Source organism: Pelodiscus sinensis, chromosome 5 (genome assembly GCF_049634645.1).
Source record: "Pelodiscus sinensis isolate JC-2024 chromosome 5, ASM4963464v1, whole genome shotgun sequence".
Taxonomy (NCBI): domain Eukaryota; kingdom Metazoa; phylum Chordata; order Testudines; family Trionychidae; genus Pelodiscus; species Pelodiscus sinensis.
Genome location: NC_134715.1, coordinates 54,884,332 through 54,911,824, shown reverse-complemented (window position 1 = coordinate 54,911,824; position 27,493 = coordinate 54,884,332). Strand labels below are relative to the sequence as shown.

The 27,493-nt window shown below is 42.3% G+C and overlaps 2 protein-coding genes across 13 annotated transcripts in view; one reads left to right on the top strand and one right to left on the bottom strand.

The window, feature by feature from the left end:
* Window positions 1-15,195, top strand: part of GATB (glutamyl-tRNA amidotransferase subunit B) — a 72,901-nt gene extending 57,706 nt beyond the window's left edge. The window contains exons 12-13 of the mRNA XM_006111591.4: window positions 11,787-11,921; window positions 14,989-15,195. Coding sequence (XP_006111653.2) covers window positions 11,787-11,921; window positions 14,989-15,114 — 261 coding nt within the window. The 3' untranslated portion in view covers window positions 15,115-15,195. The remainder of the gene's footprint in view (window positions 1-11,786; window positions 11,922-14,988) is intronic.
* FHIP1A (FHF complex subunit HOOK interacting protein 1A) overlaps window positions 1-27,493 on the bottom strand; it is a 136,317-nt gene that overhangs the window by 3,173 nt on the left and 105,651 nt on the right. For 11 of the 12 annotated variants that reach the window (XM_075930044.1, XM_075930047.1, XM_075930043.1 and 8 more), the window contains one exon: window positions 17,057-26,032. The exons of the other annotated variant lie outside the window; for it this stretch is intronic. In XM_075930044.1, the coding sequence (XP_075786159.1) occupies window positions 25,797-26,032 (236 nt within the window). In that variant the 3' untranslated portion in view covers window positions 17,057-25,796. Of the gene's footprint in view, window positions 1-17,056; window positions 26,033-27,493 lie in introns of those variants that run through there. 12 annotated transcript variants of the gene reach the window in all.

Here is a 27,493-nt window from a genome sequence, read left to right as displayed (position 1 = left end):
GAGCACAAGGTAACAATGAGACAATGTCAGTAAGCATGATAGGCAGTGATCACAGTAGGAGAAAGCAGAAAGGTGCTTGTTTGAAAAAATTAACAATGGCTACTGACTGCTGATACTGTTGGCAGAGTAGAGGAAGGTGTTGATGTCACATCCAACAACAGTGAGGATTTTTGATGGGCTACTGGTAATTGCAAAAATATTGCTTCAACATCTGCTGATCTTTCTGGAATATAAACTGTAAAACTGTGAGGGGCAACAGCAACTTTTGTTTGAGTGTTAGCGACTATCACAATTTAGGGCCTAAGTTAATATAATTAATATCTATTTGTCTCTTTATCCTTGCAACTTTATACCTGTAGAATATTAAACAGATGCCACTGGATACACTCGTTAGTTTTTTATTGTAAAAGGGTCAACAATGAAATTAAGACATTTAACTCACATCATGTGGTTCCAGAGCTGAAGTTTTCAGATAAACAAGGGTAGGTGTTTGCATATTCATAAGAACATAAGAGTGGCTGCACTGGGTCAGACCAAAGGTCCATCTAGCTCAATATCCTGTCCTTCCTCCGAGGGAATGAACAAAACAGGTAATCAAGTGATCCTTCTACTGTCACTCATTTCCAGCATCTGACAAACAGGGACACCGTTCCTACCCATCCTGGCTAAAAGCAATTGATGGGCCTATCTTCCATGAATTTATCTAATTCTTTTTTTTTTAAGCCTGTTAAAGTCCTGGTCTTCCCAGTCCTCTGGCAAGGAGTTCCACAGGTTGACTGTGCATTTTGTGTGTAGAAATATTTCCTTTTGTTTGTTTTAAGCCTGCTACCTATTAATTTCATTTGGTGATCCCTAGTCCTTGTGTTATAGGAACAAGTAAACAACTTTTCCTTATTCACTTTGTCCTCATTAGTCATTAGATTTCATAGATCTGTATCATATCCCCCCTTACTCTCCTCTTTTCTAATCTGAAAAGTCCCAGTCTTTTTAATCTGTTCTCATATGACAACCATTCCAAACCTTTAATACAGGAGTGGGGAACGTCAGGCCCGGGGGCTAGATGTGGCCTCTGACTTGCCTGGATCCGGCTCCCGAGGCTCAGCCCTCCCTGCATTGGGGAGCCTGTGCTGGTGCTCCATTTTCCCCTTCTCCCCACTGTCTCACCACAGGGCTGGAGCACATAAAATCTACTAGGCTGGGCTCCCTTAGGCTCTGGTGTACAGGTAGAATGTGGGGAGTGTCTTTCTGCTTCTCAGTCGGACAACATGTCAGAGTTTTTTGTGTGCAGCCCCTGACTGATTTCTGTGGGTTAGTGGCTCCCTGACCCAAAAAAGATTCCCCACCCCTACCTTAATAATTTTTGTTGCTCTTTTCTGAACTTTTTTCAATCCCTAGATATCTTTTTTTGAGAGGAGGAGACCACATTTGCAGACAGTATTCAAGATGTGGGCGTACCATGGATTTATACAGAGGCAATAAGATATTCTCTGTCACATTCTCTCTCTCTCTCTCTCTCTCTCTCTAAATTATTCCTAACATTTTATTTGCTTTTTTTCACTGCTGCTACACACGGAGTGGATGTTTTTAGAGAACTATCCACATGATTCCAAGAACTTTCTCTTGAGTGGTTATAGCTAATTTAGTTTCCATCACTTTGTCTGTAGAGTTGGCATTGTGTTTTCCAATGTGTATTACTTTACATTTATCAACATTAAAATTCATTTGTTATTTGGTTGCCTAGTCACCTAGTTTTGTGAAATCCTTTCGAAGTTCTTCAGTCTGCATTAGATTTCACCATCTCAACTGGTTTGTATCATCTGCAAATTTTGCCACCTCACTGTTTATCCCTTTTTCCATATCATTTATGAATATCTTGAATAGGATTGGTCTCTGTATGGACCCCTGCAGGACATCACTAGTTGCCTCTCTCCATTCTGAAAACTGAATTTCTTCCACCTATTGTTTCATTCTAGCTGTAGATTTGGAATCGAATTAGTGTCTGTTCAGTTTTGCATGGTTGACTTTGCATCAAAAAAATTGTTATAAAGAGAGGCCAAGAGTTCTGAGTCAGGATTCTTAAAGTTACATTAAACTGGCCTGATTTTTGGTGAAGCTTGAAATGTCTTAGTTCATAATTAAGCCAGTCAGCGTTGTGGTTGCTCAGTTCCTTCTGAAAAGTAAGACACTTTTCTTCATGAACACATGTTTGGAAATGGTCTTAAAAAATAAAGTTTGTAATGGGTAGAAAAGAGTGAGAATACTTAGAGCATATGGATATACAGAAATTTTGTGTACATGGTTTTTGAGAGCATTCGTCAGCCTCGTGCTTAAAATTCTGAAGAGGAACATCAGAGTTTGATTTTTAGCTCTTGTGGTGGTGTCTAAGAAAGTAAGTTTGTTGTTTTAATGGAGCTTTTAGCATTTCAATTTATTTATAAACAGGCAGTTTTGATAGGTTAAAGTGAGGCATTTCAGAGAGATTGCATCTTCAGCTTAATCACTAGCTCCTTCTAATATATGTATTGTGCTCTATGTTCTGAATTCAGACACAGAGTAATAATAGTACAGTTTGCCCATCACTGAGGGATGCTGTCAAACCTTGCCACATTTAGAAAAGTATTTTGGTTGCCTAGAATAAGAATAACAAATGTTTATAAAATTTATTTGCAGCAGGCAGAGATATTGGATGCCCTGAGGACAAAAAGGGCTATATATACACTACAGCAGATGCATTGCAGCATTCGAGGTGGGTGGGGGGAATTAACTGCAGTATTGAAGACAGATCCAACAATAAAAGATGGAAGGGTTTGAGCAAATAGTCATGCATATGCATACATTTGTACTGCAGGAAGTGCCAACAGTTTCAATTTTTCAGAAGTCTGTGCTCACTTGCAGTTGTACAAGGTAGCAAACTTCTCATAGATGAAAAATTGTGAACACTTTTTAAATGTGAAATGTTACATAGTGGATATTGTATGTCAAAGAAGAGACCCTGCTAGAGGATGCTGTTATGTAATTTGAGCATACAAACCAAATTTTGTCTTAAAAAATAGTGTGTCTGCTAATCAAAGCTAACCATTGCATGTGGACTATACAAAATTGTTCAGCAAGTTTATAGCTTGGTTTGACCAGTGAATGTGAATGAATGAAAATAATTTTACATTGTTTTTAGACCAGACATTTCTATAGGCTATAACAACATTTAAAAAAAGAAAACTTTGAGTGAGATGAGGCCACATTTTTCACCTGTCAAATCTGTCAGGGTTTTCTATAAACTGCATGGGCAGCCAATGACCTCACCGCCAGGGGAGGCCAGCGCCTGGCTCTTCCCCTTGTGCCCCCCTGGTCTACCTCCCTCACAGCCACAGGTGCCCAAAGCATGCCCACTGCAGCCCATGACCCTGGCACTGCTCAACTAGGAAGCCAGCCCTAGCCCTGGTGTGCTGCAGCTTCAATGCCCACAGTATCTGAGTGGCGCAGCCACTGCACCCACAGCCCCAGATTCCAGTTGTGTCTGTCAGTGTCCGACTGAGACATGGAGACCTTGGCATGAGCTGGCAACTAGTCTGCCCACATCACAGCATCTGCTTAAGGAGAGATTTTTCAGCTGAAGGCCAGGAGGTGGTAAAATGTATAAGAACACACAGATTACAGAAACTCCTATAGTGGTGCTCTATCATCTCATTGTACAAGAGCCTTCAAAACTGGCCAGAACTAGAGCCAATACATGTTCAGTATGGAAAAGAGTATGTGCGCGCGCACACACACACACACACACACACACACACACATATTTTACCATGTGTTTCATGTTAGAATGAATCCACAGAATCAAACCAAACCAGATGAGAGTTTGAAATGTCTGGAAATGGGGGATTTTACTTGTTTTAAGGCTTTCCATGAGAAACAACTCAGGCTTGCTTGGAAGTGCTATGCATCTGTCAGTGTACCTGAGGGCTCTTTCATGACAACAACAACATGCTTGGCAGCGTGGGTCCATAGCTCTGAAAGTCCATGGCCACATTGCATGGCTTGATTCCAGGTATTTAAAAGCTCCACAGTTATTACTGATCTGGTACAGCCAAATTAATCATGGATGACTACAAGGTTGCCACCTGTTCATGGCTGGGTAATGTCTTCTCCTGACCTTAAGTCCAATCTTCTGGGCTCAGTGTGCAGGGACTTTCTCTCTCAGGCAGTCTATAAGACTAAAAGGTTCCAGCTGGCAGTGACCAATGAGGACTTCAATCCTGTCAAGGCCAATAATACATCTCTGTTACTGATAAAAATCAAACCATCAAAACTCCCCCCCAGTTGCTGTTCACATTGCATATGAAATGTCTCCAGTCTCCTACTGTCTTGTTTAAGCCACTGGGATAGAGAATGAGGAGAGCTGTGAGCCTGGCCCAAAGCACATTTAACTCAAGTGGAACAGACAAGACCGCAGCAAGCCCAGAGCTATTACAGAACAGAAGCAGGCACAAGCACCAGTGCAGACTCAAATCCACACCTGCTATATTCCAAGTCCAGAGCCAAACCTCTAGGCTATAGAGGAAGTTAGAAAAAAACCTCTTGTCCTAACCAATATTTAATTAAACCGCTTCTACAGGCAAGAGGGAAACAAGCCCATGTTCCCCAGGGTGCACATACAGCACAACTCTGTTTGAAACCCCTCCAAAACCCTTCTTAAGGCAGACAGAAGTAGGATTCAAACTCTCAGAACCACTAAGGAAGGTGGATAGTCTAACCGCTGCACTACAAAGTGCAAAGTTGCTGCTCCTCCAGTAATATTTAACTAAAGTGTATCATCTTCAACAGGCAACCTCAAGGGGTCCCCAGTCTCCATCACCATCGCTAGCTTCATAATCCAGGCAACTTACCTGGGCTGCAGCACATCCCTCTTCCCATACTCCCTTTTCAGAAGCCCCATCACTGGCCATAAGCCACCTCACCCCAATACTAGCTAAAGTGGAACAGCGTCAACAGGTTACGAATTGGGAGCCCTCATAACTGTAGTCCGTGACCCAATGATTAGGGCAGGGGTGGGGAACTTCTGGCCCCCAAGGTTCATGGCACCCCATAGCCACTCCCCACCTCCGCTGCAGGGCTGGAGCACACAAAATCTACTGCGCTGGGCCCCTCCTAGGCTCTGAGTACAAGAGGGGAATGTGGGGAGTGTCTTTCTCCTCAGTCAGTGAGAGTTGTTGTGGGTTGGTTGCTTGCTTGCTTGCTTGCTTGCTTCTCAATTGTGTGGGTCCCTGGCTGATTTTTCTGTGGGTCAGTGGCCCCCAACCCAGATTCCCCACCCCTAGATTAGGGCATTCCCCTGGGTGGCAGGTGAGCCCTCTCCAACTCCCTCCTCATGAGGCAAGGGGGAAATTAAGACGTACAAATGGCCAGATTGAGTCAGGCCAAAGATCCTGCTAGTGCAGTCACTCAGCTTCCAATAGTGGCCAATGCCAGATGCTTCAAAGGCAATGGACAGAAGAGGGAAATTTCAAGTGACCCATCCAATGTTGGCCACTCCGAGCAGCTGGCAGTGTGTAATTTAGGGATGCCTGGAGTATGGGACGATGTCTCTGACTGTTTTGTCTAACAGCCCTTGGTGGAACCCTTCTCCATGCAATTGCTCACTTTTTTTATTTAACCCTCTTGTAGGTTGGCCTTCACTCTATCAATTAGCAAGGAGTGTCACATACTGACAGTGCCTTGCAGGCAGACATACTACCCTTAGTTTGGTTTAAGCCTCTTGCCTATTTGTGTTCTCGGGACACCCTGACTCATGAGTTATTTGAAGGTGTGAATAATACATCTTTTTATTCACTTCCCCACATGGTTTATAGCACTCTGGCATATCCCGCCTTTGCAATGGCTTTTCCATGCTGAAAAGGAAACCGGCCCCCCACCCTTCCCTGCAGTCACAACTGAGGCTTCTAACGATTGAGCTAAAGGTTACATGGTAGGCCTTCGCCTCCTTTCCCCCTGTCACCTCAGTTGTTTGGTGGGGCATTCAAAGGTACCTCATAGGGATGTTAAATTTAGATTAATTAACTATTCAAATAGTCAATGGGATTTCCATCGACTATTCAGTTAGGCGCCTCCACCTAAGGGCGCCTCCACCTTTGAACTACAGCGAGAGCCCTGCTGGGCTCTTGCTACAATTCAAAAGCGGAAGCCCAGCAGGGAGTGCAGGGCTAGCAGGGGACTGGTCCCAGGACCGTGCAGCACCTGAACCTTTGAAATGTACAAGAGCCCTAGCGGGGCTCTTGTATATTTTAAAAGGAAGCCCAGCAGGGACTGTAGGACAAGCAGGAACTCCCCTGCAGGGACTTAGGGAACAGCGGGGACTCCCCTGCTGGCCCCAGGTTCCCTGCGGTGCCTGTGCCTTTGAAATGTACAAGAGCCTTGGTAGAGCTCTTTTACATTTCAAAAGGAAGCCTCACGGAGCGCAGGGCTTCTGCATTTGAAATGTAAAAGAACTCTGCCTGGGCTCTTACACATTTGAAAAGCAGAATCACAGCGGAACCGGCACGTAGACTGCTTCAGTCCCTGCTCGTGCCGTTTCCCACTGTGCCACTGCCTCCTCTGCCTGCCCCCCTCCCGGCAGCTCTTGCTCTCCCTCTTTGCTGCTTCTCTCTCCGACAGACGCAGCGAGGGGGAAAGAGGAAGTGACTAGTCGCATCGCTAGTCGACTATCCATTAAGCTTATGCTTATGGGATAGTCGACTAGTCGCTTACATCCCTAATTTCTCATGAGGTACTATCTTGGCACCTAAGTGGTTCCTGGACAGGAATCGCAAGCAGAGGTTGGTACCGGTGAGTGGTCTGGTTCAGTTTCCTTCTGCCTACTTGAGGAGAAGAGATGTGAATAGGGCTCTGCAGTCTCTCACATGTGACTCCCAGCGCCTTCAGGCTGTACCATTGTTATTCAGTAGCAATGAGGCAAGATCTAATTGCTGAATCACTTTGTAGTAGTGGTCTGGGTGCTTACCCAAGCTGTGTGGATGATTCAGGTTTAGTTCCTTCTAAAGCTTCATGAGTGAACATCTGGCTGCTGGACTAAGAGGTGGGTGTGGTGTTTTCTGCCTTGTCGTGTTCTCATGCAGTTGTACCAGTTCATGGGGATCACAAAGCTAGTATTTAGCCTTATGAAGCCTAGCAGTTTGGGTGTGTGGTTAGCTTGTGTTAGAATGGGGTTCAAATTCCCTCCATATGCCTGTTGGAAAGGGATTTGAATCTTCATCTCTTACCTCTCAAGTGAATGGCCTAAGTGCTGGGCTAGGTGCTATTCTGACCTTGGGCCTCCCTTGCTCTTTTCTGCTCAAGCTGCTCCCCACACAGTTCATATTCATCAGGCCAAAGCCTCAGCAGACAGCTTGCTGGTTGGGTGTCTGCCCAGCAGGTTAGAAGTTGAGGTTTGCTTTCCCTTCTTGCTTGTTGATCTCTTACCTCTCAAGTGAAGATCTGGGCTAGGAGGTATTCCAGTGTGCTGGCTCTCTGTGTATCCTCTTGAGGATAGGCCACTGTCATTAAATAATTAAATAGTCATTGAGCCACAAGCACCCCATCAATCTGCCTGTAGTCCAGTGGCTTGGGTACTTGCCCCTTCAATAGCGCATGTGCTAGTTCACATCCTCTTTATGCTCCCTGGAAAGGGATCTGAAAATTGATCTCTTACTTCTCAAATGAATGGCCTAAGTGCTGGCCCAGCAGGTAGTTGGAAGTGGGGGCTCCTTCAGCCTCTACTGTTGATGGTTAGCCACATTCAGTAAATATGAAATGAGATTGGACTGCTTAACTCCTGTAACTCCCTCTGTATTCCTGTGCTTCGGGTACCTGCCCTTTCTGTTTTTGTTGAGAAATGAGTGGCAGTGTGATCACTGTCAGCGTTCCACTTCAACTATATATTAATCAGGGCACAGGAAGCTTCCAAAGCCCTCTGTGCTAAGGGGGTTTCGGTTGCTCAGCTGGGGTGAGAGTCCCTGGATCAAATCCCTGCTCTGCCAGGCAAGCAAGCCTCTGGTGTATGAGAGTAGAGCCCTAGTAGTTGATCAACAGGACATTTGTGGCCCCTCTTGCTCTTTTAATGGAAGAGGTATTGTTGCTGGGAAGCAACCACCACTCACTCACATCTACCATGATAAGGATACAAGCCCAGGCTGTGGTTGACCCCCAGGGCACTGCTATGGGCTTTTGAGGGATGTGAACTGGGGGCTCCCACCTCACTGGTGAGCAAGCCTTGTCTGAATCCCCTCCCCCTCCCAAGACGACAGTGGCCTCTTGAGAAAGAGAGGGGGTGTCATGATCATGAGGGTTAGCCAGCATCCTGGGAACTAAGGGGTTAACTATGTCCCTTACCTAAACCAGGTGGCAGGCAGCCAATAGAAATGTAGGTAGGAATTTCAAACTGGGACAAAGGAATTTTAGGGGTTTCCCTTCCTTTGTCTCTGGGGCAGTTTCTCTCCATCTACTGAGGGGGACAGACAGAATGTCTCCCTCCAAGAACAGACTCTTTGTAAGTAGGGTAAAGTTTAGAAGATAAATCCATTAGGTTTTATTGTTTTATGGTTTGGGAAATGGGATCTAATGTCTGTGCATTTAAAAATGCTTTTTGCTTTCTTTTGTAACTAAGCTCCTGGCCCATGAGTATATTACTGTTACTTTTCCATCTAGTCATTATGCTTGCCACAGGAATATTGTACTGATAATAAAAGTTCTTTCTCTTTTCTTTTCTTAACCTGGCATTGGTTAATTTTTGTGTCCTGGTTTGTACTTTAGGGGTAAGATTTTCCAAGTGATCTCTCTCCTGATTTTCTTATCAATATTTTGGTGGTGGCAGCAGGATTTTATCCCCAAAATCTAGGTTAAGATTTTGGGGGGAAGTTTTATACCAAAGCCTAATAGATAAAGTTTTTGGGGTACTTTTGTTGGCCCCCACTTCTGCATTTATCATGCCAGAGTGGGGAAGGAGCCATGACAGGGGGTTTGGAGAAGGATGCCCCATCCCCCCCAAAAGACGATCACCTAGGAGGCAGGAAATCCCTGTGCAAACCCCTGCTGAACACAGGGATTTGAACCAAGATCTCCTACTACCCAGGGGAGCATCCTAACCACTGGAGTGAAGAGTGAGGGTCTTGGATGGTGGGTGAAGCTGCCAATTGTAGAATAGAATGTGCCCCCCCCCCATTCTATTCTTGCTCCACTTAGATCCTTCCTCCTCCCCATTGTCTCCCTCTTCTCTGCTCACCCATTCCAGCCAAGTCCCTGAACCCAAATGTAGCGAATGACATTTGGGGGAAAACCACTCTTCTCAAATGTCTTTCTAAAGCATGTTTTTCACTGTATGCCAGATTGTGAAGATTGAACATGGAGAAGGTACTTAATTAAAAGCACTAAATTTGGCAGTAAACATAATCACAGGTTGTTTTTTTATATACCCTGAAGTTTGTCAGAGATTTATTTGCAAAACTTAGAAGTATGGGCAAGTCAGTTGAATACAACATTAAATATTGTGGAATACATGATGCAGCCCTTCTCTATTTTATATTTTAAATGTGCTCTTAATGGAGGGGTGAAAAGAATAAAACAAAAACAAAAAAACCCTGATATGGCCCCCGACTTGAGGAGAAAAACACTCCCCATGTTCCCCTTGTACACCAGAGCCTAGGGTAGCCTCAGGCGAGTAGATTGTGTGTTCTCCAGCCCCACAGAGGTGCAGTGCAGGGCTGGAGCGCCAGCACGGGCTCCGTAATGCCAGGCAGGGAATTCTGAGATGCGGGGGCTGAATCCAGGCAAGCCAGGGGCTGCATCCAACCCACTCTTATTTTAAGCCTTCATAAAGTAATCATTCCAGATTAGTACATATTTAAACTCACTGAAACAAAGACATTATTTTAAATTAATCAGTCAGGACAGTTTACTGTGCTGTATATATTTACAAGAGTAAACCCAGTCTGACAGGCCCCCTCTAAGACAGAGGGCAAACTCTCTCTGTGCCTTGATATGCTTTGCATAGGAGAGGAGAAGGCTGTCAGGACAACCAGTTACTGCTCTCTGATTCTCAAACTTTCCTGGCCCTCACCTGTCTTAGACCACTCAATGAGCTTCTCTTGGTAATTCTGCTTGGAGTAGAGGGTTTTTGTTTGTTGTTGTGTGTTTGTATTGTGTTGGATTGCAGTTTTGCTACAGTGCCCTCTTCCTTCCCTCTGGCCACCTGGGAAATGACCATGATTAGAGAATTGTTGGTATGGTACAGGCCAAACCTAAAATCAGTTCTGCCCTTTACTAAGAAAAGATGTGAGTTCTTTGTTTTTTAGTTTCTATTTTGAGCAAGATCCCTGGGGAGTTTTCTCTGAGCTTGTTGATTCAGTTCGCGAGTTGTACTTCCATGAGAAGTGACCGGAGTTAAAATGCTGTAGGGGAGCTCAGGAAGGAATTACTTCCAGAAGCTTCCTGTCTGCTCCTTTGGCGAGGACTGATCACCTGTTCATGGTGCAACTGTGGTTATCCTTTAAGGGAGCCCCCAGAATAGTTGGTAAAGTGGACAAGACCCCTGTCTAGCTGTGGGTTAGCTGGTGCTAAGGAATAACAGGGAGCAGAGGCATCCTAAGTTTTAGAGAGGAACAAACTAAAATATCACATATGGTGGTTTTAATTACAATAGCAGTAGTTTTTAATCGTTTGATCTGCCTTTTCTGCCAGGTTCTTAAAATACCTGCCACAACTGTCAGTTCATTTCATGCTGAAGAGCTTTGGCAGTAGAGAAAAATCTGAGGGCTAGAATGTCATTGTTTAGTTTTTCATAAACCTCCCTCCTGTAATGCTAATTAATAAAAATGGCTTTAAATTGGGACCTTCACCCCAGGTCCTCTTATCCCACAACCAATCTTTATTGCTGCGTTTTTGACATGGCATTCACTTCCCCCCTGGCATACCAGGATAGCCCGAACATACAAATATGTCTTCAGAGCAGGATCAAGCAGAAATAGGTGTTTTAACAAGGGCTCACATCCCCCATCTCTGAAATAAGAACAGACGGAATACTCAAAATGACTATCCAAAGAAATTGCTTTTTTATGAATGTTCTCTTCTCCCAAGTTTATTCACTGGTGATAGCCCTGCTACAAAGTAGGAAAACACATTCACATTAGCTCGTAATTATTCTAGAAACTTAAGTTTGGCCTGCTATTCCTGGATGTGAGATATGTGTGGGATAGGACTGCTGCATGGATTCTGATTTGCAACATTTGTATTTTATTTTCTGTTAAGCATCCTTGCTCTCTCCCTGTGATAATGATGGTCTGTAAATGAAATGAGTTACCTGGCATCTGGCTATGCACAGTAGTTGTCTAATTCCCATTTCTCTGCTGACCATGCATGTTGTTTCTTTTAGCAATACTTGTATGAAAAACCACCACCTTGTACAGCAGTCCCACAGTAGGAACACGCAGAGCATTACTGTTGCAAAGCTACGTGATGTGCATATTGTGCTTCAGAGTAAAGGGAGGGGGATGTGGTGATGCTCTAGATTATTACATTAGATTTCAGAAGCTGTGTTCAGAGTTGCTTGATCTCACTCTGTTGCTCGTGACTGGGTATGTTTTGCTCCAGGGTGACACCAGCAAGTCACGGTTGACATGTGTCCACAGAACTGCATGGGAAAGCTTGTCCATTGTATAAATGTTAATCCTGGGCTTTTGTTCTGACTAAACTCACTCATGTCTGCAGTGGAAAAGATGAATGCAACAGGCACTGATTTCCCTCCTCTCCCTTGCTTGATGCTGCAGGTACTCGAAGAATTGTGGAATGGGGAGGGGAAGACTCCACTTCAGATTGTTAAAGAAAAGAAACTTGAACGAATCCAGGATCAGCAAGAGCTTGAACAGATCTGCCAGGCAGTGATGGAAGAACACCAGGAAGAGGTGATTAGAACAGGGGTGGGAAACTGAGTACAGCAGCTGGACATGTTGGTAGTCGGTGATGCTAAAACAGGGGTAGGCAGATTGCAGCTGACAAGCTGCATCCAGCGCATCAGCCGTTTGAATCAGGCCCTAGAGCTCCATGTGGAGCAGAGTCCGGGGCTTGCTCTGCTCTGTGCAGCTCCCGGAACCAATAGCATCTCCCCACTCTGGCTCCTACACTGAAGGACAGATTGAGGGCTCTGTGCACTGCTTCCACAGTTCCCATTGGCTGTAGCTCCCAACCAATGAAAGCTGCAGGGGCAGCATTTGTGGATTGTGTGGGACGCAGGCCAGGGAAAGTACACAGAGCCATCTGGCTGCGCCTCTGTGTAAGAGTTGTCTGGAAGGGAAACAAGTCACTGCTTCTGGAAGCTGCTTGAGGAAGTAAGCACAGCCCTGAGCCTGTACTCACGAGCTCCCCTTCTAAACTCCATGTCCCAGCCCTGATTCCCCTTCTTGCTCTCCAAACCCCTCAGTCCTAGCCCAGAACGCCCTTCTGAACCCCAACCCCCTCATCCCCACCCCAGAGCCCCCTCTTGGACCCCAAGCCCTCACCCCCCACACTGCAATTTCATGAGTGTTCATGGCCCTCCATACAATTTCAATACCTTGATATGACCCATGGGCCAAAAAGTTTGCCCATCCTGTGCTTAAGGGTTTAAATTACCATGTTTCCTTTGCATTTGTTTGTACATCTTCAAAGAGAAATGAAGGATTTCTTATTCTGACTTGTCAGAATGACTTCGCTTCTTGGACTATGTATAAGAGTGATAGGGCAAGAAAACAAGCACCGTAGAAGTCCTGTTCTTTTCAACCATATGTGTGCAGAGAGCACTTTTGTTAACCTGGCCTGGCAATTTTGATAATAATTCCCTCATTCTTTTTCCAAATATGTTGGATATCTTGTAAGATCAAAGATATGAAATTAATATAACATTGTGAAAACTCAGAGTATCTAACAAGAAGTCATTATTCTACATGAGTAATATTAGCTCAAAAGGATAGCAGTAGTATTGGTAAGCCATAAAGTTGGCTTTTATTACATCTCTTCACAAAGTCCATGTCTCTGTACCCCCAGGAACATTTACTGACTGACTAACCCTCATGAGCAACCTCACACTAACACACACTATGGCTACGTCTACACGACGAGTTTTTTCGGCAGAAAATATGGTAATGAAGGACTCATTGGCATAAGTCGTGACATCATTAGCATATTTTCTGCCAATAAAACCTCATAGTGAAGACATAGCCTATGTGTATGTAATATACAATAAAGCTTTAACATTTCAATTTCAAAATTCCAGAGATTTTCAGTTAGAAAAAGTAAAACTTGTAAATTATGAAAGGGGGACAAAGCGGAGGGGTAACCTTGATTGCATCTAACATTAGCTGCATAAAAACGTGCTTTTGTAGTCTCTCAAGTGCAAAATGTAAAAGCAGGAATGAATGGCTTATTTTAAGTATAAACATTGTCTAGTTACATTTGCCATTGGGGGGGAAAAAAAGCTAATATCTTTTGAGAACAATACCACCCACGCCCAAGTCTCACTGGAAGACACTAATAGCTTTGCAAAGAGCTTTTCATAAAGAAAATGAACTTGCAGTAGATCTGCATGACCTCCCTTACACTGACTCATTTGCAGTGGCTAATAAAAGTGTTTCTTCATTTTCAGACTAGTACTAAAGCATAAGGACAGAGAGCTGGAACTCTTCAGCACAGAAGCTGAAGGCCCATAACCAGATTCCTGTTTCAATAATAAAAATCATTTTGTAAGAATTTAATTCCTCCCTCAGCTTCCAGTGTTTTAGCAAAGCCAGCTGTGATAAAGCAGCCTTATTTTCCAGCTGCTTTCAGGTGATTCTTTTAGTAAAGAAGAGACACTTATAAAGCTTGTAGGCCTGTCCTTTAAATTACCATTAATTCTTATCTTTCAGATGAGTTAGTTAGGCATTTTCTCTTGCAATAGGCCCTGCTTTTTAAGAGTAGTTTATTTTTTAAAAGGGAAACTAACACTAAAATATTGAGCAATTTATGAATGAATTCAATACTTAACACTTTATTTAAATTTCTAATTTAGCTAATTACAAGCATGCCAGGGTAGCTATGTTCCCTATCTATTGATGGCACACTACAGGTTAGATTTACGATGGGCTAAAGTTTAGAGGCAGTAAGAGGTGGACATATTTGCAATTGTGCATGCAGTTGATAGTTCATGTATTAATGAGTTTAAGGCCAGAAAGGATTGCTGGCAAACCAACAGACTCCTTGAGCCTGTGGCAAGGTGATTGGAGACAGCTCCATACTCCTGGAAGGAGTGGGGTCTTGGGCGAAAGTGGCCCCCTCCTCTGCCATCCAGAGTATGCCTCCTGGGGGGTCCGGCAATGATTTAAAGGGACCAGGGCTCTGGCTTCCACTGCAACAGCTAAAAGCCCTTTGGCTATTCTGAATCACCAGGTCCTGGGACGGTTGCCCCCTCCCTCCCCATCCCCCAGCCTGTGTCGGTAGGCCTGCAGGACTGCTATCTGGTCTGACAACATGCATCACTGAGGCTATAGGAACTCACCCAACAAATTCACACAATGCGGAGAATAATTCATCCCAGCTACATAAGCAAATATTGTGGAGCTCAATGCTCAACACTTTAAAATCTGCATAGTGGTTGCCATCTTATTCTTTGCATATCATCTAATTAGGAAAAGTAGACTAGTCGTTCTTTCAGATAATGTTGCAGGGGAGGCTTTTTTTTAAAAAAAGTTGTTTTCATTGGAATTAAAAATAGTCTTGAAATCGAGAATTCTGTTAGGACTAAAGCCCTGATCCTGCTCAGCCCAGGGATCTCCTAGCAGTTGTAGGGCTCCAGCTACAAACAGCTCTTGCAGAATTGAGCTCCAAGACTTGTTTTAATACTGAATTTTGGGTCTAAATGAAGATGGTACTAAAGTCAGAAAATGTTTAATCTGTTTAGAGGGAAAAGTGAATATCTACCATTATTCATGATAAATACTTTGTGCTCTTGTTTTCAAGGTTATGGAGATAAAGAAAGGAAACCGAAAAGTTCTGAATAAACTGATTGGACTGGTTCAAAGAACAACAGGAGGGCGAGCAGATCCTGTGGTAGTGAAACAAATATTAGAGAAGAGGCTGTCATAGTAGCTTTCGGAGCAACTTGCACAATTCCCTGGACTTTGTAAGTTCAATTCCAGCCAGAGCTAGAAGATGATACTATATAAACTCAGCATGGAACAGGATTATTATTCCCTTTTGATGCTTATTCAGGTAGGCTCTTACCGTACAGTTTTCCTTGAATGCTTCAGACAAAAATAAGAAGAGCAAGCATTCAGTGCCAAAGAATAGCAGGGGCTAGTACCGACAGCTGTTCACTCTTCCTGTAGCTGGTTCTGCAGACATTATAAAGGGAAGTGATTCAATGCATGCAGTTAGGGGACAAATACCAGGGTGAGTCTGTAACTGTACAGTACTGTTTGTCTGAATACTCTAGAAATTGTATCAGATCTATGTGATGATTAAATATTGCCAGGTAGTAGCATTTTTCTGAAGGAACAGAAATTCACACAGCTTCAGGAAGGGGAAGCAGTGCTGTTTGCCCCTGACTTTTAGCAGGCTTAAGGGACAATTGCCCTAGGGCCCTCCAAATGACCCCCAGAGTCCCACGCAATGAGCTTTGGTCAGCACTGAGGGCTGCCTGGGGGAGGTCAGTCTCACCCCCTCCCCTTGTATCTGAGACTTCAACCCTTCCAGGGGCATGGAGCCACCCTCTCTGGTAGGGTTACCAGGTACGTTTAGAAAAAATACTGGACTCACTTGATGGGAGGTGGGGGGGCAGCATGGCTGGCTGGGGGAGAGAGGTCGGGGCACCGCAGCTGGCCAGGGGAGATCAGGGGGAGGAGAACCAGCCGGCTGGAAGCAGGGGTGGTTGGGAGGGGGTCAGGGGCAGTGGAGCTGGTCAGGTAGGGTTGGGAGAAGCGGGGACGGTGGGGGGAGAAGAGGGAGGGAGACGGGACTGACCCAGGCATGTGCAGATCCCAGGGTGCTGTCAGTCCCACGAACTGTCCGGAGAAGCATGAGTGAGTCCGGCTGCGGCTCCATCACGCAAACAGGAGCAGGGACAGGGCTTCTCCTCCCCAAGGCATCAGATGCAGCCAGGGCTCCCAGCACCGATTGCGCCCCTCCCCTACCAGACTTCTGTCTGATGCCCAACCAGAAATCCAGGAAATACTGGATATTGCACATGTCTGGTATTTTCTGGATTTTTTTTACCAGAGGGCCCAAAAACTGGACTGGCCAGTAGAATACCGGACACCTGGCAACCCTACTTTCTGGCCCCTCCTTGCCCAGGGGCCTGACAAGTCTGTCCGGCCCACTGAGCATTGTTAGTCCTTCCTTGCCTGTGTCAGAGGGACGGAAAAGAGAAGAGACTGCCCTGCTGCCTCTCCTCCCTTCAAAGGGTGATCTAACTTAAATCCAGTTGTTTTGTCACCTCTACCCCAAACAGATCCGTAGGAACCAACCCAGGCAGTCCTGTGCAATATGCCTGTATATAAACTTACATCTATAAAATACTTGCCATGGAAAAGACTAAGGCTGTTGCTTATGGTTTCTAGAGTTCAGAAGCCTCTCGTGCTGCCAAATAATCCCGTTTATACCCACAGCTCTCATCAGTCTCCAAAGTACTTCTGAAGGGTGAAATCTTTTGCTACTGGAATGCATGCACAGAGCATACTAAGCTCTTTGGCCCGGTTCTTAAAGCTATGTACACGTGGCAGTGCTCAGCTTTGCAATGCTGAACTGATTTAGGCACTTAGTAACCTAAATCCCATTGACTCACTGGGAAAATGATATTCAGGCTCCTACCTACTTTTTAAAATGTGGGCCTCAGTCAGAGGACATAGCCCAGGCCTTGTCTGTGGAATCTAGCCGCCCTCTCCAAGTTATAGAACTTCTAGCTCAGCCCTGCTCACTGGTAATTCATTCTTTGATCAAGAGAGTTACCATATTTCTTGACAGGGAAACATCTGAACAAACAAGCACACAGTTTAAGCTCGGTCTTGAACAGAAGAGAGGCCAAATGAAGGAGTTTTAAAATATATTTAATGAATAAAATGTGTACCCATTGTTCACATAAAAATAAGTTAGTTAAAAGGTTTTGCAGCTGACAAAAAGCATTAACAGTAAGTTGCCTTGTTTTGTCTAAAAAAAGATAAGATTTACATTGATTTATACAATGGCATACCTTGACCTTTTTAAAACTGTGCATTTTAAACTGACACGCAACAAAGGCTTTACCATCATTTTGTCACATCTGAGCAAAAACACCATTTTATCTTTTACTGAGTTGCACCTGATTTGTTCCATGACGACTTTGTTCAGAGTGCTAAGTTTCAATAAGTTTTACAAAACACATTCAGATAATAAATGGTTATGACAAATCACAACATATACCGAACTTAGAATTTGTTAGATTAATGCTCTGCCCTTAACTCCCGTCACAGTGGGAGGAAACAAAAAGGCACAAGAATGTGAATTATGGACTGAGCATTGGTATGAAGTTTGAATTTTACTGGTCCCTGTGTTTTAAGCGTATTATTTACCTTTTCTTTAAAAAAGTAAAGTCCCCTACTTTTTCCAGAAGGTTCTGTCCTCTTGTATTATTAATGCTTTTTGTTGGGCAGCTTTAGAGGGGTTTTTGCACTACAATTAAAATAGAAGGGTTTTGGATACCATTGCATGACTACTTGTTGGTAAATGTTTGTAATGGCTACTTGTTTTCAAAGCCAAAGCCATTTTGTTCTAGGCAATTAAGTAATATGGAAGAAAATTGCCTGTAAAAATTCATGGATATGTTCTGTGAATATACAGCATTAGATCTTTAAGTTTAAAATAGCAGTTACTATATACATCTCAATATACTTGCAATGCTGTCTGCCACACGCACTAGAAATGGATAAGTGTTACTGACTCTTCTCTTGTATTAGAAGTTGATAGAAAACAATTTTTAAAATCATCTACCGCATTATGGACTCATCACTTACTGAATTTTTAAAACCAATATTTTGCATGGGAACAAAAACAAGGATGTTTCTTGACTGACAATCAAAACGGGTAAGAATTTTGAGACAGACCTTCGTGCATAAGTCCTTTGTGTGCTCATTAAGGTGCTGGCTAGATCATGCCTAAAGAAGTGTTAGCTGGGATGGAAGGGAGCCTAAGCTTCAACTATGATCCTGTATCTAAGTGTTAAGTGCTTTTCACTCAGTTTCAGCTAACTTGATTGATAGGACCAGTCTGACTACACACCAGCCTTTTTGCCTCTCTGGGCAAGACAAAGTATCTAGTTAAACATATACAGAATATTTCTCCTGCTCCCTATCAAATGGCTGAGGGGGGAATTCTAAACTCTCCAAAAGTTTGTTCACTGCAAAGACTGACACCTCTGACACATACCACTCCAGTAAAATGTTTATCATCATACACGTGCACAGCACTTTACAGAACATTTTCAGACTCAGTAGATTAACACCGTGAGGCTAGAACCCTATCAGACAAATACAAAACACGGGATGGGTGTTGTGGGGCGAAATGGAGCAGACATTATCTATGAAGTGATCAATTTCAAAAGGCTTGGCGGAGAGAAAGAGACTGTCTCAAGGTTCATACAAAGGACAAAAGCTAGGGCTTCCTCAAATTAAAGCGCAAGCTCTGCCATTAACTTGGGTGTCAGTTTGCTACTGCACTCTGAGATGCTGCTTAGATGCCCTTTGTGCTCCAATTGTTTGTTTAATTCACCTCCTAAGTATTAATTTAATACACAGCCTGTGAGAATTTTCTTTGGCCTTTCAGCTTACAGAGAGAAACTTTACCAATGTATAAAAGTCGACGTCATTACAGTCTTATCCAAATGGACAGAGGTAGTTAAAATGTGGGCTCTTACAAGACAGACTGTAAGAGCTGTTGGCAGTTGGCATTGATTATACTTATGTAGCAGCAGCTATCATCCTGGATATTGGGTTAAGGGAAGACACTGACAATATTTTTTCTGGCAATTTGGAAGTAATGAGGAAAGACAACCTTTAGCCATCAACCCAAGTTGCAAGTTTCACAGCTTAGTTTAATTTGATCCATGTTATAGAGGTGTATGAGGGAAACCTTCAGTACAGCTTAAGCATTCTACTCGTGAATGTTAATGTAATTTGAATCTTTTTTCCAGGACATTAAGTAGTTCTTGTGAAATCATTCTAGTGCCATTCTAGTGCCATTTCTGTGCTAAGCAGCCCTTTGTAATATACAGACTTTCAGAGTCACTAACTGCGGCAGCAGCCTCTCAGATTTATGGTGTTGGATGTATCCTGTATGTGTAAAGTTGCTTCTCTCTCTTGAATGAATACCCTAATTCATTTTTTGTTTCAAGCTGTAATCTTGAGCTGTTTGAAAAAGGAGACAGCAGCACATCAAAACTTATGCCCTTCTCTATCTCCCCTGCTCTGCTATTTTCAAATGACTCACAGGAAGTTCATACAGTCTACTTCATCAAAGGATGAGAGAAAACTGACTTAAAGCAGCAAGAAGGTCACAATTTATCTTTTCAAATATAGCATGGATCTGGTTGGCTGTGCAGTTTAAGTGCCTGAGATGTAATTTTATTGTTAAACTGTAGTTAAATGTTATAAATGAGGCAATATATATTAAATCTACAGGTTCCAGGAAAGCAGCAGTAGATTCACCCTTTACCTCCCCAATCCCATGGCTAGCTAAGGGCTGATTATAGACCCTAGTACAATTTAGAACTACCTCAGGGTGACTCTGGGTGTGTCTAGACTACAAAGTTTTTTTGAAAAAAGTAGACTTTTTTTGAAAAAACTACACCTGCGTCTGTACGGCAGCCGCGTTTTCGATCGCAGTAAACCTTATTCTAGGAATAATGCCTTTTTTTGAAAGTACTCTTTCGAAAAAAGGTGCTATTGAATGCAAACTGTGCTTTTTCGAAAGAGCATCTAGACTTTCGAAAAAATCTGCTTGTAGTCAAGCCACTCTCTTTCAAGAGAGGCTTGTAGTCTAGATGTAGCCTCCAAGTTGCACTTATAAGGGGCTGTTCAAGGAGCTTAGGAAAGCAGGTTTGAAAGAGCACTAGGTTTCTATCAGGACTTTGCTAAAATTCTGCCACCAAACTTGACAGGAGGATGGAAGGTTCAAACTTCTCAAAATTACAACTATGAGAAATTTCTGTGAGCATCTTTGCTTTTCATTTAATCATACTATTCTGAGGTGACACCTTAAGGGAAACAAAATATTGCCAGAGTTGGTAAACGGGATGTTACTCTCAAGAGAACTGTGTCCAGCAGTGATATGGCCTCTTGGCTCATGCTGGACCACTGAATGCTGAGATCTGTAATCTCTAAAGGCCACCTCTTTCCATTAGAGATGAGATAGCATTTTATGTGGGTGTCAGGCAAGCTGACAAGAGTTTGATTAGAACTAGGTTTAACCCAGTGGTTTTTTTGTTTTTGTTTTTTTGGTGTGGCTTAAACCACTTGGTTATTTTTAAGCAAAGTACAATAAAATATCAGTGATACCACGTGCTCTTTTAAAGCTATTTATAGCTTTGCAGATGTTTAGCTCATGAGTCTGCAATTATACATGGGCATTTTGCCAAAGTTAAAGAAAATTAAATTTTGTTCAGAAACAGAGCCTTTGCTCAAAAGTTTCAAAAAGGGTTTTAGGCCACAGACTTTGGTCATAATTTAATTAATTAAGCTGCCATACAAGCTGGTATAATCAGTGGATGAAAAGATTTGCTCTGTTAGCAGTAATTACTTCCTTACAGGCCATTGGTTCAAAAACTCATTTAAAGTGTGTATGTATTTGACAGTAATACTCTTACTCACAAGTGTCTTCAACACACAATACTTCTGCAAGCTCACATTTGGAAAATCAGGCTATCCCTTGAAGAAAGTTAATAATAATGAGGGGTTTGGGTTTTTTTAGCAAATGAAGTCACAAACTGTTCAAGATGCACCATGTTCCACAGAAATCTTAGGGTTGTGTAGTGGCACCCATCACCAAATTACTTCAACACCTACTTATGCAAACAAATGCAAAAACACATTAGTGAGAGGTAATTTTCACCCTTTCTTCTATGATATTTTTACAGCAATGGTTCAACAGAATACAGCTTACCAGAATACTGCACAAGAACCAATTAATTATTTTAACTCAAAAAATGTGAAAATATCAACAAGAAAGAGAAAAGGCTACTCCCTACATCATGAGAGGCTGACAATATCTGACTATGGTCAAATAATAGGTGGTCAACTGACTGGCTTACATATACAAGGCCACTATATGATTTTCTTCTGCTTGTGACAAAATAATTTCAGTGCTGACTGTATTTCACACTGATGTTGTTTTAACTTAGTTTTCGGTAATTAATGTCATATTTTATCTTATCTGTTTCTGTTGCTAAACCTCAAAAGGTGCAACCAAAGACATCTTATAATTAGTTCAATCAAATTTAGACAGTGACAGCATGCCACTACAGTACTATTGCAGAACTTGCCTGGGTAAAAAAGTACTACATTATTTGCAATAATAGCTGTGGTCTAAATATTATAAATGTAAGAATAGCAGCCTTCATAAAAACTGTAGGCATGACATAGCAATTTCAGCCAGTATAGCAGACTAAATTGCTTATTAAATCAAGCTGCCCTAACAAAGGAACTATGTTATAATCAATGTATAAAAGGAGATTTGCACAGTAAGCAGTAATGACTTTGTAGCTCTGGCTACAAGTCAAAGTAATACAGTAAATGACATGACATCATTTAACTGCACCAAATAAGACTGCTCTTTTTTTCTCCCATCCTAGAGGCTTTTTTGTTGTTGTTGAATGCTCATGAAAGATGCTGAATTGTCGACACTGGAGAGTGAAGTCCTCTGTTTATCCAGAAGCATGTCAGCACAGGTAATGGCTGTGCAAGCTTCAGTCTTTTACTGGAACTCACTTCTGGTGGTAGAAGGGCAGCTTGAATTTAAACCCTCATGCTCCACTGAACATACCAGTTGTGTTGCTAGGGAGTGAACAGACAACTGCCTCACTGCATGTGTGCCAAGGAGCTGTGAAAGCCTTGTAGCCACTGTTGCCCACGTTGGAACTGGTAAAAATCTAGGTGTAAGTGTGTTATTACCTACCCACCCTTTTCCCTATATAAACCCTGTACCCTTACCCAAGTTTTAAAGACAACCCCCCCCCCCCCCAGTTTTGTTAAATGGATCAGGCTTTATATCTGTCCTTAACATGAAAAGATTATCCAATTAGGGAATAGTCACCAAACAGGGAAATTGTACTAAGTGAATACATTCCACTTTCAGCACAGGTGGTGACAAATCCCCATTAACTATTAAATACTAAAAGCAATTTGTGAACAATAGATGCTTGGAAGGAATTTATCTAAGTGTACTACAGGAAGGGCAACCTTTTTAATAATTAAAAACCCTCTGAGTCTCATTTTCCTCCTCTTCACCACTGTAACCGAGATCAGAATGAGGTCTTGACTTCTGTGGTTCCAAATCAGTCAAATTTCAAAGCATCAGCATGTTAAACAACTTTTGGATGAAGTATTTATCACAAGAAAGATGTGCTAATCTCAGAGGCTGTAATGATGAAACCACCTCCATTTTCTTGCAGTTTCCTCTGTACTTTGAAGGCAGAAAGAGCCAACATTGTAGTTAGTTTTTATCTTGGGGTTCTGTAGATTATGACTCTAATTCAGCCCTGCCTACACCAGAAGTATCAATGTATATGGAATCTTTATTTGGACAGTTTAAGGTTTGAGAATAAACTGACCAGATTTACATTTGCTATTCTTTGTATACCTCAAATTGATGAATCAGTTGCCAAATTTATAAGTCCATAATAGGATCGCTCCTTTTAGATGAGACAGTTTTCCTTTGTTTAAAGCATTCCTTGTGTACATAGAGAATGTCTTGTCAGTAAGAATTCCTCTGCATCCTGCAGGTTTTTTTTAAAGCTCGCTATTGTGGTAGGTTAAAATAACTCCTTTGGAACCATTACAGTTTACTGGGTTAATGCCCCAGGACTTACCAATCTAGTTTCTATTTACCTTTCTGTTTTCAGAACAGACTATTGTAATGAATTAGCACATTTAAAATAAAACTACTTTTGAACAGTTCACAAAAGAGTTAATGGTCTTATTTTAAGTAGTCAGGCACTACCTTAAAGGTAAGGCAAGGGAGAATTGCCAAATTCATCCCAGCAACAGGCAGGGATTTTTTTTTTTTAATAAATGTGGATGGTTTCTTGGGAGTCAACCTCCACTTGGTTATGATTCACTGAAGTTTGCTTATTTTATTATTATATATGGTTAGTCCATTTTAAAGCATTCACATCAGCTTCCTGCTAGAAGGCTGTGGCTATGCTTTAACATGGGAACAGACTAGATCAGGGTGTAGGGAGCTCAGCAGCCACTGACCCAGAACAGGCTGAACCCAGTGGTGCTTCACCATGTAGCTCTTCCCCCCAGAGCTAGTTTGAGAGAGAACAGGAATGAACCACACAGTTCTAAGGTAACTCCAGGAGGTGCCCCCCCACCCCCCAGGTGAGATTAGAGAAGAGAGAAAAACCTACCAGTTGCTATGAGAAGGAAAGGGTCCTGAGGATGGTGGTTGGCCATGGCTCTAGCAGCAATGGAATCAGTAGAAGAAGTCTCCCATTCCTAAATTACATTTTTTAAAAAAGCAATCGAATGGGTGGAGCAGCAGCAAGGAAGCCCAAGAGTGGTTTGGTGGAATAGCATCTGACATGGCAGAATTGCATGGGGCAGGAGCAACAAAGAAGAAAGTGACCTGCAGGCATATGTGGGGCTGAACACAAAGAACTGAGGCAGCACCCCAGTGCAGTGAAGGGGGAAGGAAGCAGGTGTTTGAGCACCACAGAGTTGAATACATTGCAAATACTTAAACAAGTGATGGCAGGTCCAGGCACGCTTTTGCAGACAGAACCACTTTAGGACTTCAGTGTAGCCTACAGACACGACTTAAAATAGTCAAGCACCACTAATCTACCTCCCTGCGAGGGATGATGGGTGCAGTATGTCTAAATGGGAATAAAAGACTCTGGCTGGCCCAGGTCAGCTGGCTTGGGCTATGGAATTAAAAATTGCTGTACAGACATGTGGGCTGAGATTGGAGCCCAGACCCTGGGAACCTACCCCCTTGCATGCTCTCAGGCTCCAGCTGATAGCCAGACATCTAAGCCTCAGGCCCATGAAGCCAAGTCAGTTGAGCTAAGCCAGCTGCAGGCATTTAACTACTGTGTAGACATAACCCCTGTGACCAAGCATCACTGAAAGTTAATGGGACTTCAGCTTCTAAGTCACTTAAGTAATCCACAAAATTTTACCTGATATTTCTTACGGGCTTTTCATTTGGATTCCCTAAGCAAAGAGGAAATGTTTGAAATTGGGGAAGTTATAAAATGGGGCTTTTCAGTATTGAGGAATTATAACCAGCAGCATAACTAAAACTGCTTTACTATCAGGCTTCCCTCCCATTTCCAGCATTGTTGGGTTGTTTTAGTTTTCTTGTGGTAAAAAGGGGTAACATTAAGGCTTTGATTAACTAAGTCCCCATTTATGCAGAGCAAGTATAGCACAATTACGCCACTAAAAGTAAGACAAATGCAGCAGTGATGCACCAATTCATTATATTTGGGTTCTTCTAATGAACCTCATTACTCAAGAAGCATTTTCTTAAGCAGTTAAGTCACTACCGGACAGTTTTCGGTTATCCCTGTACCTTTTTCACTCCAGCTCCTGTACATCCCTCGTACCCCTGCACATTGTTCCAAAAGTGCAGCAGAAGGAAAAGCTAATACATAATTTAAATAAATAACCAGTGTTTCTTTATATGTAGCATTTTGTTTTCCCTTAACCAGAGTGACATTATAAAAAGAATTAAACCCCTTTTCAGAGGTAAGCTTTTCTTTTTCATAAAAAGCAGTACTTAAAAATAGATCAGTCACCCTTTTAACACTACTGAAAGATACTTAATACCTTTCTTCAGCTTATCACTAGAAGCACACAAATTTCTTCTACAAATTTTTACAGCTTGCATAGAATCATTTTGTTTGTACTTTGTGCAAATCTTACAAAATAAGGCTTGTTTGAGATTTTAGGTATCACTATAGTACTTATCAAAGAATGCTAAGAAACAGCAAGGAAAATTCCAAACAGTCTGCACTCTACATCCACTTACAGATTTCATTTGACTTCAAAAGACCAACAGCTGATAGCTGCAGATTTGTATGCAACATAAGGCAATACGGTATGTGTTGGGTACAGCACCTGCTTTCAGCTAGTCATGCCTTTAAAACACGAGAACACTTTGATTCACAGCCTGAACCATCAGTTAAAGGGACTTTTTCCCTTTTAAAAAACAAAACAGCCACACACACACACACCCCTAAAAAAAAAAAAAAATCATGATCCTTAACACAGAATGCTTGTTTGAACCCACTTTTCTAGGACAGAATTGAAAGCAGGAGCCAGTGAGGTAAAGGAAGTTATGTAAATGCAGAAGGAAAGAGGGGTACAAGTGTGAAATAACTATCAAGAGTTGTTGCACAGCGAGAAGTCATAAAGCCCAATATGAAGGTAAAATTGAATGGGATTTCTTTTTTCCCAGATCAAGTATTGTCAGGAAGTATCAAAGTAGAACTTTCTTTTGTAAGCAGCTTTGCATTTAAAAATCTGTTAATTCTAAAATGTAGAAAAAAATTGTAAAAATGATACAGATAACCCTCAATCATCCAGTATTTTGTAACATAGGATGGAATGTTCCTGTGCAAGAGCTGCTAGCTCCTTCAGAAACTCGGGAAAAAGAGCAGCTGCCAGTATGGCATTCCTCACATGCAAGGGAATACCAGGAAGAGCCGTTATTCTCTTGGCTTTATGTGCCAAGAAAGGCTGGAGCAGAGTGTGGGAAGCCTCAGAAAAATTTCTTCCTTTCCCTGTGCTGCTGTTGTGCTGGAAGTTATCTAAATGCAGAGAAAGAAGAAAAAAAATCAGTTTTGACCAGGAAGACAAACCTAACGTAAACAGCAAGCTACCCCGAAATGCATGCTAGATGACATATTCACTCTCCACTAGTATCTAATGCAATGTTTTTACACACCATGTGGCCCAAATGCTAATCTCCCTCCTCCCAAGAAAGAGAGATGCATCAGGGCTCAGATAGGCCTGTGGTGTTATTCTCCACCCTCCAGCCCCGTTGTGCTCCCTTTTATCCCCTAGTAATCTGCCAGTGGGAAGAACGAACATATAAATGAAGGCAGAGTAATGGAAAAGAATATTCATCTGAAAGTACCTTTAAAAAGGGGCAATTCAGATTATTTGTGTTTTATGGGAGGAAATAACTATCCCAAAGTATGATTTCAAATGCAGTCTTGCAGTAATCTACTTTCCTGCTTACCTGTCCTAAGTATTTATTTATTTTTATTTTGGGCAGACAAGAAAAATAACTCCATCACCAACCTGAAATGCAGATGAGTAGATTTTGGACCTTGGCTGGTATATTTTCACGACAACTCTAGCAAAACTCAAACACCACTTGATTTAAGAAATACTGTTTCAAATTTAATTTTTTTCCTACAGCTGTGACCTTCTCTGAGCCTTCTCCATAGAGACTACATCTTCCTGGGAACAGCGGGATTTTTTTTTTAATAAATGAGACCAGCCAGATTCTCCATTATCTATCTCAGGCATGTCCAAAGTCCGGCCCGCGGGCCAATTGCGGCCCGTGTTCCGGTTTAATACGGCCCCCCAGGTAATTTGGCAATATCTATCTTTTATGGCCCCCAACGAATCCATATGTATTGAGATGAACACATTGTAAAATCTCAGTTCATGTCCGTTGGTCTAAATCAGTTATAAATATATTTGGACACAACACGGATACTTGGTGTTATGTTCCTGTTCATATTTTTTAAACTTAAAAGTTGACAGACAACCTTTATTACCAATAATATGTAATGTACTTTACAATGTTCCTGACATATAGTTCAGCTTCTTGGATTTTTTTTTTTCATCTGGCCTTCAGATATGAAAGGCAGAGTGATTTAACACCTGTTTAGATTTGTCATCCATGTGATGAAATGAAAAGTATGCCGTTTGCAATAAACTTTGCATAAAATAGTTAATTTGCATTTAATTTTAATGGTTCAAAGAATGTCAGGCAAAATGGTCGGCCCTCACGCATGTTCACTTAATCAAATCTGGCCCTCTTTGAAAAAAGTTTGGACACCCCTGATCTATCTAGATACCAATCTCATCTGCCCTCACAGAGTTCATTCTAGGGATGTTAAAATGCGGTTAATTGATTAGTTGAGGTTGTCAATGGAATTTCCATGGACTACTCGACAGGCACTTCAGCATTCCTCCTTTGAAATGTACAAGAGCCCCCACTGGGGCTCTTGTGCATTTCAAAGGAGGAATGTGGT